Source organism: Lithobates pipiens, unplaced genomic scaffold, assembly GCF_037356315.1.
Source record: "Lithobates pipiens isolate NorthernLeopardFrog02 unplaced genomic scaffold, aLitPip1_a1.2 Scaffold_22, whole genome shotgun sequence".
Classification (NCBI taxonomy): Eukaryota; Metazoa; Chordata; class Amphibia; order Anura; family Ranidae; genus Lithobates; species Lithobates pipiens.
The window spans coordinates 104,555,793-104,568,689 of record NW_027507784.1 but is presented as its reverse complement, the minus strand read 5'-3'; the positions used below and the strand labels follow the sequence as shown (position 1 = coordinate 104,568,689).

The 12,897-nt window shown below is 41.7% G+C and overlaps 1 protein-coding gene across 2 annotated transcripts in view; it reads left to right on the top strand.

The window, feature by feature from the left end:
• Positions 1–12,897, top strand: part of GPR155 (G protein-coupled receptor 155) — a 96,474-nt gene that overhangs the window by 57,073 nt on the left and 26,504 nt on the right. For both annotated transcript variants that reach the window (XM_077448034.1, XM_077448035.1), the window contains exons 7-12: positions 1,264–1,384; positions 4,574–4,658; positions 4,988–5,078; positions 5,740–5,944; positions 8,367–8,462; positions 11,810–11,946. In XM_077448034.1, coding sequence (XP_077304160.1) covers positions 1,264–1,384; positions 4,574–4,658; positions 4,988–5,078; positions 5,740–5,944; positions 8,367–8,462; positions 11,810–11,946 — 735 coding nt within the window. The remainder of the gene's footprint in view (positions 1–1,263; positions 1,385–4,573; positions 4,659–4,987; positions 5,079–5,739; positions 5,945–8,366; positions 8,463–11,809; positions 11,947–12,897) is intronic.

Sequence of the window (12,897 nt, the reverse complement as noted above, 5' to 3'; positions counted from 1 at the left end):
ATAAATTTTCGGTAGGGTTAAGGACTTGCTAGGCCACTTCTTCAGCCACTCCTTTGTTGCCTTGGCAGTATGTTTTGGGTCATTGTCATGCTGGAAGACCCATCTTCAGTGTTCTGGCTGAGGGAAGAAGGTTCTTATCCAAGATTTTACAATTCATGGCCCCGTCTTTTGGCCCCTCAATGTGGCAAAGTCAGCTTGTACCTTTAGCAGAGAAACAGCCCAAACCATAATATTTCCACCTCCGTACTTGACTATAGGGACGGTGTTCTTAGGATCATAGTCAGCATTTTTCTTCCTTAAAACACGGCGAGTCAAGGTAATGCCAAAAGCTCAATCAATTGTGGTCACGTCTGACCACCCCACTTTCTCCCAATTTTTCTCTGAATCATTTAGATGTTCATTGACAACCTTCAGATAGGCCTGTACATGTGCCTTCTTGAGGAGGGGGACCTTGCGGGTGCTGCAGGATTTCAATCAATAGCAGCATATTGTGTTACCAATGGTTTGTTTGGTGACTGTGGTCCCAACTGCCTTAAAATCATTAACCAGCTCTTCCCGTGTAGTTCTGGGCTGAGCCCTCACTTTTCTCATGATCATCCTTACCCCATGATGTGAAATCTTGCATGGAGTTCCAGACAGAGGACGATTGACGGTTATTTTGTATTTCTTATATTTGCAAATAATTGCTCCACCAGTTGTCTCCTTCTCACGAAGCTTCTTGCTGATGGTCTTATAGCCCATTCCAGCCTTGTACAGGTCTACAATCTTGTCCCTGACATCCTTTGACGGCTCTTTAGTCTTGCCCATGATGGTGAGGTTTGAATGGAAGAAAGAGATTCTGTGGCCATGTGCTTTTTTTTATTTTATTTTTTTTATGCACATAACGAGCTGTCAGGAGCACTTTCTTATTGACAGGACTAATCTGTGTACCACATGAGAACATACTGTAGCCAGTCTGTGGGAGCCAGAATTATTGCTGGTTGGTCGGTGACCAAATACTTATTTTACTCACCGAACTGCAACTCCATTTATAACCTTTGTATCGCGGGTTTTTTTTTCTGGATTTTTAGTTGATATTCTGTCTCTATCATTTTAAAATACACCTATGATAACAATTGTAGACCCTTCATTTCTTAATAAGTGGTCAAACTTACAAAATCTGCAGGGGATCAAATCATTATTTTCACCACTGTAACTCAGTCTGCATTTCATCTTAGTTCAACGTTGCTGTATGTTTTTAATTTGTATTTCTTCTTTCTTCAGCTGATTGTCTGCATTGGAATGGTGTTATGGAACTTCATAATACAAGAGAGAAATGTGGTGGGACAGATGCTAGTGTTTGTAATCTTATACGGTGCCCTCTACAGTACATACTTGTGGACAGGTATTTTCATTACTTAATACATGGAAATCTGGTAGATGTGTGCTGCATCAAATTTTATTTATCATCAGTTACAGGCTTTGTACACTTTCAAATGTTTTTCTTTGTTTAACTATGTATTGGTGTAGTTTTATACCCTTTTTTTTTTTGTTTGCCTTACCTTGTAATGATGGGCTTGCAGGTTGTGGTTGCAGTTTGTAGTGTCATGGCTAATTGATTCCCCTATGTATTTGTATTCATACACCTAGGTAACTTCTTGTTTCGAGTCACATAGGGTCCAGTGAATGCCTTGCCATTTCCTCTGTGTTTCATCACATTAAAGCGACTGTATTGTCCGCCTGGTCATTTTTACCTACAGGTAAGACTATAATAAGGCTTACCTGTAGGTAAAATGAATATCTCCTAAAGCTGCACGGTTTAGGAGATATTCACCTTTCCCGCTGATGTCAGCAGTGCATACGTGCTGAAAGTCCAGCGGCATGTGCCGGAACTAAGGACTCCCGCGTGCATGCAGGGGGAGTGACGTCATCGTGGGTCCGGCTAGTCTCCGTGCTGGAGCCCGCAAACCTGGACGAAACGCCAAGGGAACACGTCAGCCCCCTCGGCTGTGACCGGATGAGCTATGGTAGCCTCGTTCTAAGGTAAGTATTTCATAATTTGCTAGGATGCACATTAAGGCTTTTTACCTATCATCATTACAGCCTTTAGGTCAATGTTTTTTTTTATAATCTGAATTATATGTGATGGAGCAGAACAGTAGACAATAGTCTATGTTGGTGAAGTAAAATTAGAAAAATATATACATATAACTATTGCGTATGTATTCACTCCGTTTTATTATGAAGCCCATAAAAAGCTCTGGTGCAACCAATTACCTTCAGAAGTCACATACTTAGTGAAATGATGTCCACCTGTATGCAATCTAAGTGTCACATGATCTGTCATCACATATACACACCTTTTTGAAAGGCACCAGAGGCTGCAACACATAAGCAAGAGGCACCACAAACCAAACACTACCATGAAGACCAAGGAACTCTCCAAACAAGTAAGGGACAATGTTGTTGAGAAGTACAAGTCAGGGTTAGATTATAAAAAAATCCAAATCTTTGATGATAGGAGCACCATTAAATCTATTGTAATCAAATTGAAAGAAGATGGCACAACCGCAAACCTGCCAAGAGACGGTCGCACACCAAAACTCATAGACAGGGCAAGGAGGGAATTACTCAGAGAGGCAGCACAGAGACCTAAGGTAACCCTGGAGGAGCTGCAGAGTTCCACAGCAGAGACTGGAGTATCTGTACATAGGATGACAATAAGCCATACGCGCCATAGAGTTGGGCTTTATGGCAGAGTAGCCAGAAGAAAGCAATTACTTTCAGCAAAAAAACAACATGGCATGTTTTAAATTTGTGAAAAGGCACGTGGGAGACTCCCAAAATGTATGGAGGAAGGTGTTCTAGTCTGAGACTAAAATTTAACTTTTTGGCCATTAAAAAAAATTCTATGTCTGGCGAAAAGCCAAAACACCACATCACCCAAAGAACACCATCCCCAAAGTGAAACATGGTGGTAGCAGCATCATGCAGTTGGGATGCTTTTCAGCAGTTGGGACTGGGAAACTGGTCAGAGTTGAGGGAAAGCTGGATGGTTCTAAATACAGGGATATTCTTCAGCAAAACCTATACCACTCTGGGTGTGATTTGAGGCTAGGGTGACGGTTCACCTTCCAAACACACTGCTACAGCAACACTTTAGTGGCTTAAGGGGAAACATGTAAATGTGTTGGAATGGCCTAGTCAAAGCCCAAACCTCAATCCAATAGAAAATCTGTGGTCAGACTTAAAGATTGCTGTTCACAAGCGCAGACCATCCAACTTGAAGGAGCTGGAGCAGTTTTGCCAGGAGGAATGGGCAAAAATCACAGTAGTAAGAGATGTAGCAAGCTCATGGAGACTTATCCAATGCAACTTGGAGCTGTGATAGCCGCAAAAGGTGGCTCTACAAAGTATTGACTTTAGGGGGTGAATTGACTGTTATTTTGTGATATTTGTTGTTTGCTTTACAATTTAAAAAAAATCTTCAACGTTGTGGGCATGTTCTGTAAATTAAATGATGCAAATCCTCAAACAATCCATGTTAATTCCAGGTTGTGAGACAACAAAACACGAAAAATGGCAAGGCACTGTAATTACTATTTAGTTCTCACCTTCACAGCAGTAGATTCACTGCCCCAGGGACTGTGGGATATGCTGTTTCTTCACAGGAAATGTTAAATCTTAGCCCTTGTACACACGATCGGAGATTCCGATGGAATGTATCCGATCGGAGTGTTTTGCCGGATATTCCGACTGTGTGTGGTCTGCATCGGACTGTTTCCGTCGGAATATCCGTCGGACCAAATTTTCAACTTGCCGGAAATATTTTCCGACAACATGCTCCGATCGGACATACTCCGATCATGTGTAGAGAATTCCGATCGAACAAAGTGCCACGCATGCTCAGATCAAACTCCTACATCAAAGCTATTGGTTACTAGCCTGAACGTAGTCCCATCGTAACGAAATTATGTCATCACGTTCTGAAAGATCGGATTTTCCGACAACTTTGTCTGACCGTGTGTATGCAACAGTTTCGGACAAGATCCGTCGGACAAAATCAGACGGATTTGGTTGTCGGAATCTCCGACCGTGTGTACAAGGGCTTAGACTACAGACAGAAGTCATGATTAACCTGTGCAGTGCCATGTTGCATGCCTTATTTTCGAACAGAGACTGAAAATTCTGGCCAGCGCTCCTCCTCTTAATGGTCTGTTACCATAGGAAGCTGCTTCTTATTGTGGTACACCTGTGGCATAGAGCCTGAGCCACTGCCTGCATCCATAGAAAAAGACAGTGGGGTAGCAAGGGGGTAATACTAATGCCTAAACATTTTTTACCTTCGTGCAGAACATGCAATAAGGTAAAAAAATGTTTAGGCTTTAGAACCACTTTAAGGAATGTTTAAATTTTAAAAAGAACCAATATATTTCTTGAATTAACCACATATATTTACTAGAATACAATAATAATCTAATAACTATAGCTTAGAAGAGCCTATTTTTCTCTTTATTTATATGTTGGTCATTTTTTTTTAAACTGAAAGAATTATAAACATTATATAAATGTTGGCACATGATTTTATTTGCAGGTCTGCTCTCGTTATCACTATTTCTACTAAAGAAGAGAGAAATTGGGAACTTTCCTGTAGTGGTAATAGCTTTAGCTGGTTGGTGGTAAGTATCCTGTAGCAATGTATTTGGATATAGCATGTGTGGCATATGTAATAAAACATTTAGAAGGAATTCCATTCTTATTAGATATAGTGACTTAAATAGTATCTCCACTTTTCTTGAGAGAAAACAAAACAATCCCCTTTGGGTGATCAATGTACATTGCAAGGATATTAACAAACTCCAGAAGTGATCAAGTCTGCTATTCATACATATCATTAAGGGACTCCCAAAATGATCTTTGGTGTCAATTAGGTCCAGGAAGGGACACTGTATGTGTGTTTAATAAAATTGCATTATGGTTATTACTTTTTTTTTTTTTGTTTAACCAGCATTCCTTTCTTAGTGGTGTGCATCCTTCTGAGTGTAGGGGAACGTGATCTAGACAACATTGATTCTGCTTTCTTTTATGGGAAGTCTCAGGTAAGACTATAAGATAAAAATGTAAAAAGACACTTGGTTTTTTGCTCATTTAGGTGACAGTGTATGTGTAAGGAGGTCCCCACCCACTGATACCCACCTTTCCAGTGCTCTTTCGCCCTCCTGCTGGCTCCAGGGTGTATAGGGAGCACGTGACTACCTACCATGGGACAGTGCTCAGGTCAAGGAGCCAAGCTCTATGCCCGAGTATGGTCACACGTGGCATCATTGCTGTCCTTGGTGTCCAACACCAACTAAAAAAATTTCAATTTTGGTACTGGTTGTGATGACGAAAGATGTCATTGGAGTCAGGAGAAGGCTTGCAGGGTCAGTATCAGTGGGTGGGTTGGGGAATGACAAAGTGATAGTGTGTTTTCAATAATTTAAACCAATAAACTATGAGGTGTGTGAGGGGTCTCAAATGGAAAGGGCTGGAACTAGTGAGGTTGAGTTAATATTTTTTACTTGGAATCTTGGTCTATAACAAGTAAACTATTCTAACCTCTTCTAGTAATTTCTCTTTGTACAATATCACAACATCTCTTCTTACAATACGAGGTGCTTGGATTACAGTGGGGGGTTAAAAAAATAAAATAAAAAAAGGTTATGATACCCATAACTACCTCTGTAAAGTATAACATCACTTTTCTCTGTTTTGATGCAGATCATCAGCACAGCAGTTATCTTGTCTGTTAGTATACTGCTGTCTGGTGTTTGTCTTATGTGCATGAGTAGAAATGAACAAGATGGCAACTATCAGGTGCTGAATCAGTCCTCGCATAGCAGCAGTAACAGAACAACAGATGTTACAATTGAATCCAAGCCAGACAGTCCTGTCGGATCAAGTACACCCTCTACTTTTAGACCGGGTAGGCAAAGGCCTTATGGTAGTAAACCAAGTTCATTGGTATCGTTAAAAAACAAATTTACATGTATTATATATGTTGCAAATATACAAAGGACAGTTGATACTTATCTGTGGAAAAAATGAACTAGAACTAGACGAGGGTGCGCTTCCCTATGCACCAAAAGGCCTCTAAATAGCCCGCAACCTTTATACTGAGGCCGCGTACACACGCGGGGACTGTTCGCTCAACTTTGTTTGTCAAACAGTTTCAGCGGACAGTCCGCTCAAACTTAGCATGGACGGACTTGCCCACACACGATGAACGAACAGTCCGCTGAAACCGTGCGCGATGACGTGAACGGCACGTACGACGGGACTAGATATGTGAATATCAAGAGCAGTTTCACCAAGTTTTACCAATTAATTTGGTAGGTGTAAATATTACCACATAGTGGTTCATATATAGTGGCATTGACATCGCCCTATAGGGATACATGGTTTGGTCATTTACATACCGTTTATGATTTATAATAAAGGTTAATGTCTCTTTGTTATTTTTATAGGAAAAAAAAACATGTTCTACTTACCTGCTCTGTGCAGTAGATTGGCACAGAACAGCCCGGATCCTCCTCTTCTTGTGTCCCTCTTCTGTAATCCTGGCCCCTCCCTCCTGTTCACTGCCCCCACAGCAAGCAGCTTTCTGTGGGGGCACCCAAGTCGAGTCACAGCTCCCTATGTCCATTCTGACACAGAGCCCTGACCCGGCCCCACTCCCTCTCTATCCCGATTAGCTAGCAGCCATTGGTGCCGCTACTGTGTCTCAGCCCATGAGTAGAGAGAATCTTGGATGGCTGAGACACTCGTGGACATCTCTGGACAGAGAGGGACCTGAGGTAAGTGTTAGGGGGGCTGAAAGGGGCTGCTGCACACGGAAGGCTTTTTATCTAGAATGCATTGAGATTAAAAAACCTTCTGCTTTACAAAAATTTTAAATAAGTGGCCTTTTGGTGCGTAGGTTGGTTCCCTACGCACCCTTGTCCAGTTCTATTATTTATGTTGGCCTGACATATTCTGTTGCAGTTTACAGAGGACACTGAACCATTCACATCAATTTTTTTTTTAAAGTGTAAGTTTTAATGTTATATAGATGCATGAAAATGTGGTTGGGAGCTAAATAACCTACTTGAATGGTTTTCAAGAATGCAAGGAAATTGTAGTGCCCAAAGGAGATCCACGCAAAAGAAAGTACAAACTTCATGCATTTGGCACCTGGTGGGAATTAAACCCAGTACATGATACCCCATAATTTGCATTTTTTTTTTTAGGTCTTTGGGTGTTCAATAGCTGCTTTACAAATTTTTTTAGTCCTCCTTCCACAGCAACAGGATATAGACATGGCAGACCCCATGCGGTCCCAATAGAATGATGCTCGAGGTAGGATTACTGTATTTGTATGCATGAACTGCACCACTAGCCTTGGCTTTTGTTCTTGTGGAAGTTTAATTTTGCAGTGTAGCTGGATGGTAATAGCAGATGAGAGGGGGAAGAGAAAACCCTGCAGCCTGAATCCATTTTTGGTGTAAAGTAAACATGTCACTAACATTAGCATGTAATAAGAATTTATTAAACGAGGTTACATTTACTGAAAGCGCAATATGCCAAATCCATGAGTAGATCCATTTGGAATATTATGCGAATACCACCATTTTCTGTAAAAGTTGAGTTTAGGCCTTTCTCGCCTATCCTACCCCCTCAAATTTCCTAGTTGGTCAGTGAGGATCACAAGACTATCAGAGAAGCCTGGGAAGTGGGGCTGGGTGCGACCAAGTTTTTCTTTTACAGGTAAAGGCATGATTTGCATTCAGCTTTGTGTCTGGATCTGCAGATCATTTTGAGCTGTTTTTTTCATATTATAAACTGAGTTTGCAGTGTAATTTTAAAGGTTAAGTTCACTTATCACAAAAAAAAAAAAAAAATCAAATTTTCTGCAGGTAAAAAATATGCATTTACCATTTTATTTTGTAGGATCCTGGAAAGCATTGCACCTGTGATCAGCAGATCACTGCATCCATGCAGGTCTCCTGCTGACTCAGTGTAACCTGTCTGCCCGCAGATCGTATGGGCAGGTAATGTTAAATGTTTCACCCCGAAAATAGCCGGTAGGGGTTTTTATGGTGCAGCCGTATTGCTGAACTTTACTGAATTGTTAAACCTGGCACCTGGCATGTGTGGAGGCTGTGGAGACGACATATGTTCATTTCAAACCTTTCACTGAGAATTATGCTGTAGCACTGTAAAAAAAAAAACTGGTAATTCCAGGAAACCAAAAACATTTGTATCTAAGAAAATTGTATCGCAGCAGTTTCTGTGAAAAATACAGTAGGCCTTTCTGTTGCATTGGCTGCAGAGCAGTAATAACAATGTTTGCTGTCTCCTCTATACAGAGATGTGTGCATGTGGTCAGGAGAACGGAAGTGTGTGCCAGCCTGTGGACTCTGCAGATGTTCTGAATATAAATGAGGCTCCCAGCATAGAGGAAGGTACAGTATGCAGACTGTCGTGTTTACATGCTAGCTAGAAAACCATTGCAGAGTTCTTTTTCTACACGGTTTCATAACCTTTTATGCTTACTTTAACTAAAACATATGGTAAGGCTACTTTCACACTGGGGCGGTGAGGGCGTTGGCGGTAAAGCGGCACTAGTTTTAGTGGCACTTTAGTGTAATTTTAGCTGCGCTTTTCGGCCGCTAGTGGGGCGCTTTTAACCCGCTTTTAGCAGCCAAAGAAGGGGTTAATAGCACCCATGTATCGCTGCTGCCGAAGTGCTTTGCAGGCACTTCGGCAGCGTTGCCCATTCATTTCAATGGGCAGGGACAAAGAGAGAAACGGTGTATACCCTGCTCCTAAACTACCCCAAAGATGGGGTAGTTTAGGAGCAGTGGAGTGACAGGAGAGGACAACTGGAGTGACAGGAGAGGCGCTTTGCAGGCATTATTTTTTAGCGCTAAAGCACCTGTTAAGCTCCTCAGTGTGAAAGTGGCCTAATTGTTTTGCTGGGCATGTGAAAATCTGGTGCATTCGAACAATGGTGATGAGGAAAACTTTTTGAAAACACAAAACAAGATATTATTTTAAAATGAGGAGCTGTAATCAACAAAAGGTTTCTTCCAGTCAAAATTGAAGGTTATATCTGGAAATCATACAGGGCATATAGCCTGCATGTCCGGGGATTTTTTTTTTCCCATGCCTAAAGTCCATCAGCCTTTTTAAAGGTCCAGTCAGACTTTGCAAATTAGGTGCTAAATACATATAGTAAACATCCTACTTCTCCAGGGCTTCAGTTTTGCCTCATCAGAATGGCCTGCCATTCAGGCAGATTGTGCACACTAGCTGCTGCAGTCATCTTTATAACCTGTTAAGGGTTACAGAGTGTCAGTAAACACCCCCACCCAAAAAAGAAACAGTAAACCCTTACTAATATTTTTGTAATGCCTCTGTGCACTTTGTTTCTTTATAAAAAAATGTTACTATAGATAAATGACCTGTTCATCCTGCCAGTCACTCATTCCTTTTTGATCATGGTGGCAACAATCTGCAAGTTTATAGAGCCTCTGCATCATTGCCACCACAGTGCACATGCTCCCCTTTTGTACTAGGTAAGTCTTGTCCACAGATTAATGGTAATCTTCCTACTGCTGAAGTCAGCCTAGGTCAGAGGCGGGGCTAAGACGTAGCGAGTCACGTGTGTTTTCAGGCCCTGCTTTTTATTTTTAGCACTTGCCAACTTCTGCCGGTGTGCCCTCTGCTTGAGATGTGGGCAAACATACTTTAACCACTTGCCGACCGTCTCCTGCACATATACGTCGGCAATTTGAAGATGGGTATCTCAGTAACGGCAGTAGCTGCTGCCACAACCGGGGTATCCATCTTTGGAGCCGGCGGTTCTGTGTTCGATAATGGTGGTCACTGCGGCAGATGTACCGTAAGATCACCGTTATTGGCGGCGGGAGAGGGGACCCCCCTTCCCGGCGCTCTTCTGTGCCCTCAGCTGCTTACTGGAGCCATCGGCAGCAACGGAGTCGATCAAGACCTTTCCATGGCTGGGTATGGAGACGAGTGAGGCTAAGATGGCCTCCACCCGTCTGGTGGTAATTTTTTTTTAAATTACATTTTTTTTTTTTTTTTTTATTGCATTTAAGTCCAAATATGAGCTCTGAGGACTTTTTGACCCCAGATCTCATATTTAAGAGGACCTGTCATGCTTTTTTCTATTACAAGGGATGTTTACATTCCTTGTAATAGGAATAAAGGTGACCCACATTTTTATTTCTTTTTGAAAACAGTGTAAAAATAAAATAAAACAAATAAGAAGAAATTTTTTTTTTTTAAAGTGCCCCGTCCTGACGCAGAAGCGAATGCATGCTTGAGTAGCGCCCGCATATGAAAACTGTGGTCAAACCACACATGTGAGGTATTGCTGCGATTGTTAGAGCGAGAGCAATAATTCTAGCCCTAGACTTCCTCTGTAACTCAAAACATGCAACCTGTAGAATTTTTTAAACATCACCTATGGAGATTTTTAAGGGTAAAAGTTTGACCCCCCATTCCACGATCGGGTGCAATTTTGAAGGGTGACATGTTGGGTATCAATTTACTCGGTGTAACATTATCTTTCACAATATAAATAAAAATGGGCTAACTTTACTGTTGTGTTATTTTTTTTACTCAAAAAGTAAATTTTTTCCAAAAAAAGTGCGCTTGTAAGACTGCTGCGCAAATACGGTGTAACAAAAAGTATTGCAATGACCGCCATTTTATTCTCTAGGGTGTTAAAAAAAAATGTGTAATGTTTGGGGGTTCTAAGTCATTTTCTAGCAAAAAGAATGTGTTTTAAACTTGTAAGTACCAAGTCTGAAAAAGAGGCCTGGTCTTTAAGTGGCTAAAGCAGTTCTCCAGTATGTAACAAATTAAAAATCAGCATCTACATATCCTCTAGCTGCTGACTTTTAATTATCGGACACTTACACATCTATGGATCTAGCGCCGCCCCCACCCGGGCTAGTTTTTCACTGGTATCTTAAGTGTTGGCACGCATCTGTGACAGCTTGCAGCTTTGCAGCCAGTTGCCCACTGCGTTTTGTAAATGGTCCCGCAGTCTTCTGGGACCTGTGATGTATCCTAGAAGACTGCAGGGAGTGGGAGAGGAGAACATTGCCTAGGCAATCCAAGTGGAAGAGGGTACCCCCCAGCAAAAATTACTTGCCAAATTTGGTGTGGGGGGAGGACTTAAAGTGAACGTCACCTTTTGGGTGAAGATCCACCGTAAGATTTTTGCTCATGAATCCCCAGCTCCCCTTTTCCTGTTTACTTGGGATACTTTCACTCTAGGGCAGGGGCGCATTAGCAGTAAAACACCACTAGTTTTAGCTGCACTTTACTGTAGTTTTAGCAGCGCTTTTTGGCCGCTGGCGGGGCACTTTTAATCCCCACTAGCACCCAAAGAAAGGGTTACAAGCCTGTGTTTCAATGGGCAGGGTGTTTTGGGAGCTATGTACACACCACTACCAAACCGCCACAAAGATGCTGCTTGCATGAATTTTTTTCCTGTCCTGCAAGAGCACTGCCCCAGTGTGAAAGCACACAGGCTTTCACACTGGGGAGGCATGAGAGGCAGTTTACAGGCACTATTTTTAGCACTATAATGCCTGAAAAGTGCCTCAGTGTAAAAAGGGTCTTAGTCTTGGATACCAAGTATCCCTCAAGCAGTGATGGAAATACCCCAAGCTTGCCCCAGGTTGCTGGGTATTGCTCTGATCTCCATGCCTGCTCTTAATAAGTCATCACTTTATAGGCTATGTGGTGTAATTGTGCCCATTCTTTCCACAAGCACATGAATGTCTGAGTCGCTGCAACTCTCAGAGATGTCCTCTTTCCCAGGAAGAGCAACAACACCTGCACAGCGGAGACAGACAGATTGCCAGACATGTACTACTCTGCTTACTTCTCATTGTTGGCCTATTTGCTGTAAGTTGATTATATTGGCAACTTTCTGGGATGGGTAGTTGTATAATGCTAACATTTGCACTAAGTGGTGCTTTTATTAGGTGTATGCTACCCAAGTTGATCTGTGGCATATTCCAAAACCTATATATATTGGAATGAAGGAGGTTTCCAGCTAAAAAAATAAATGCTTCAGTCCTTCCCTGTTCCTTTTGAAGGGTGGAGTATTTCCTTGAGCTTAACCATTCCTCTAGTCACAGTGCCTTTGTAACTAAGGTGTTTTTATGTTCTGGGGATGGCCTTCACTGTCCCCTGTAAGTACACATGTAAAGTGCTGTAAGTGCTTTTCCAATGTCTGTTTACCACCGTACACCACACTTATGATCTATAACTTGGAATGAGCACTAAATATGAATTATTTTCCATTTGGAATGAGTAGCATTAAAACACCTTGATATATATGGATATAAACACACTGCCAGCACCCGAGCGCTAAGGATTTGGATCAGACACAGATCAGGGATTTCTTCTCATACACCAAACTAGTTCCTGTGATGTCATTAGCCTATTCCAGGCCTTGCTGCTCCCTTCTAATTAGGGAAATCTTCAAACAGAACTAAAATCATAAAAAGAGAGAATGCACCAACTTTGTGCATCACCTTCATACATTGCCTTGACTATAAATAGAGACAAGTATGTGTACAAACTGGTTAGCTCTGAAGAAGAGGGCTTATTTCTGGAAACGCGTCAGGTAATGTGAATCTGCAGGATATTGATGTAGGAATACATCTATTGACTATACCTGTAATGGAGAGTTGCGGGATGTCCTGTCCAAAGAATATAATAGTTGAAGACATGCGTGTCATTTTAGCACTTTTTTTGTCAGCATTTTATTGTATTTTATAAATAAAGTAGTATGCATTAGGTTAACCTCTCTCTGTATGATTTTGGATCTGACCCGATATAAAAACGACC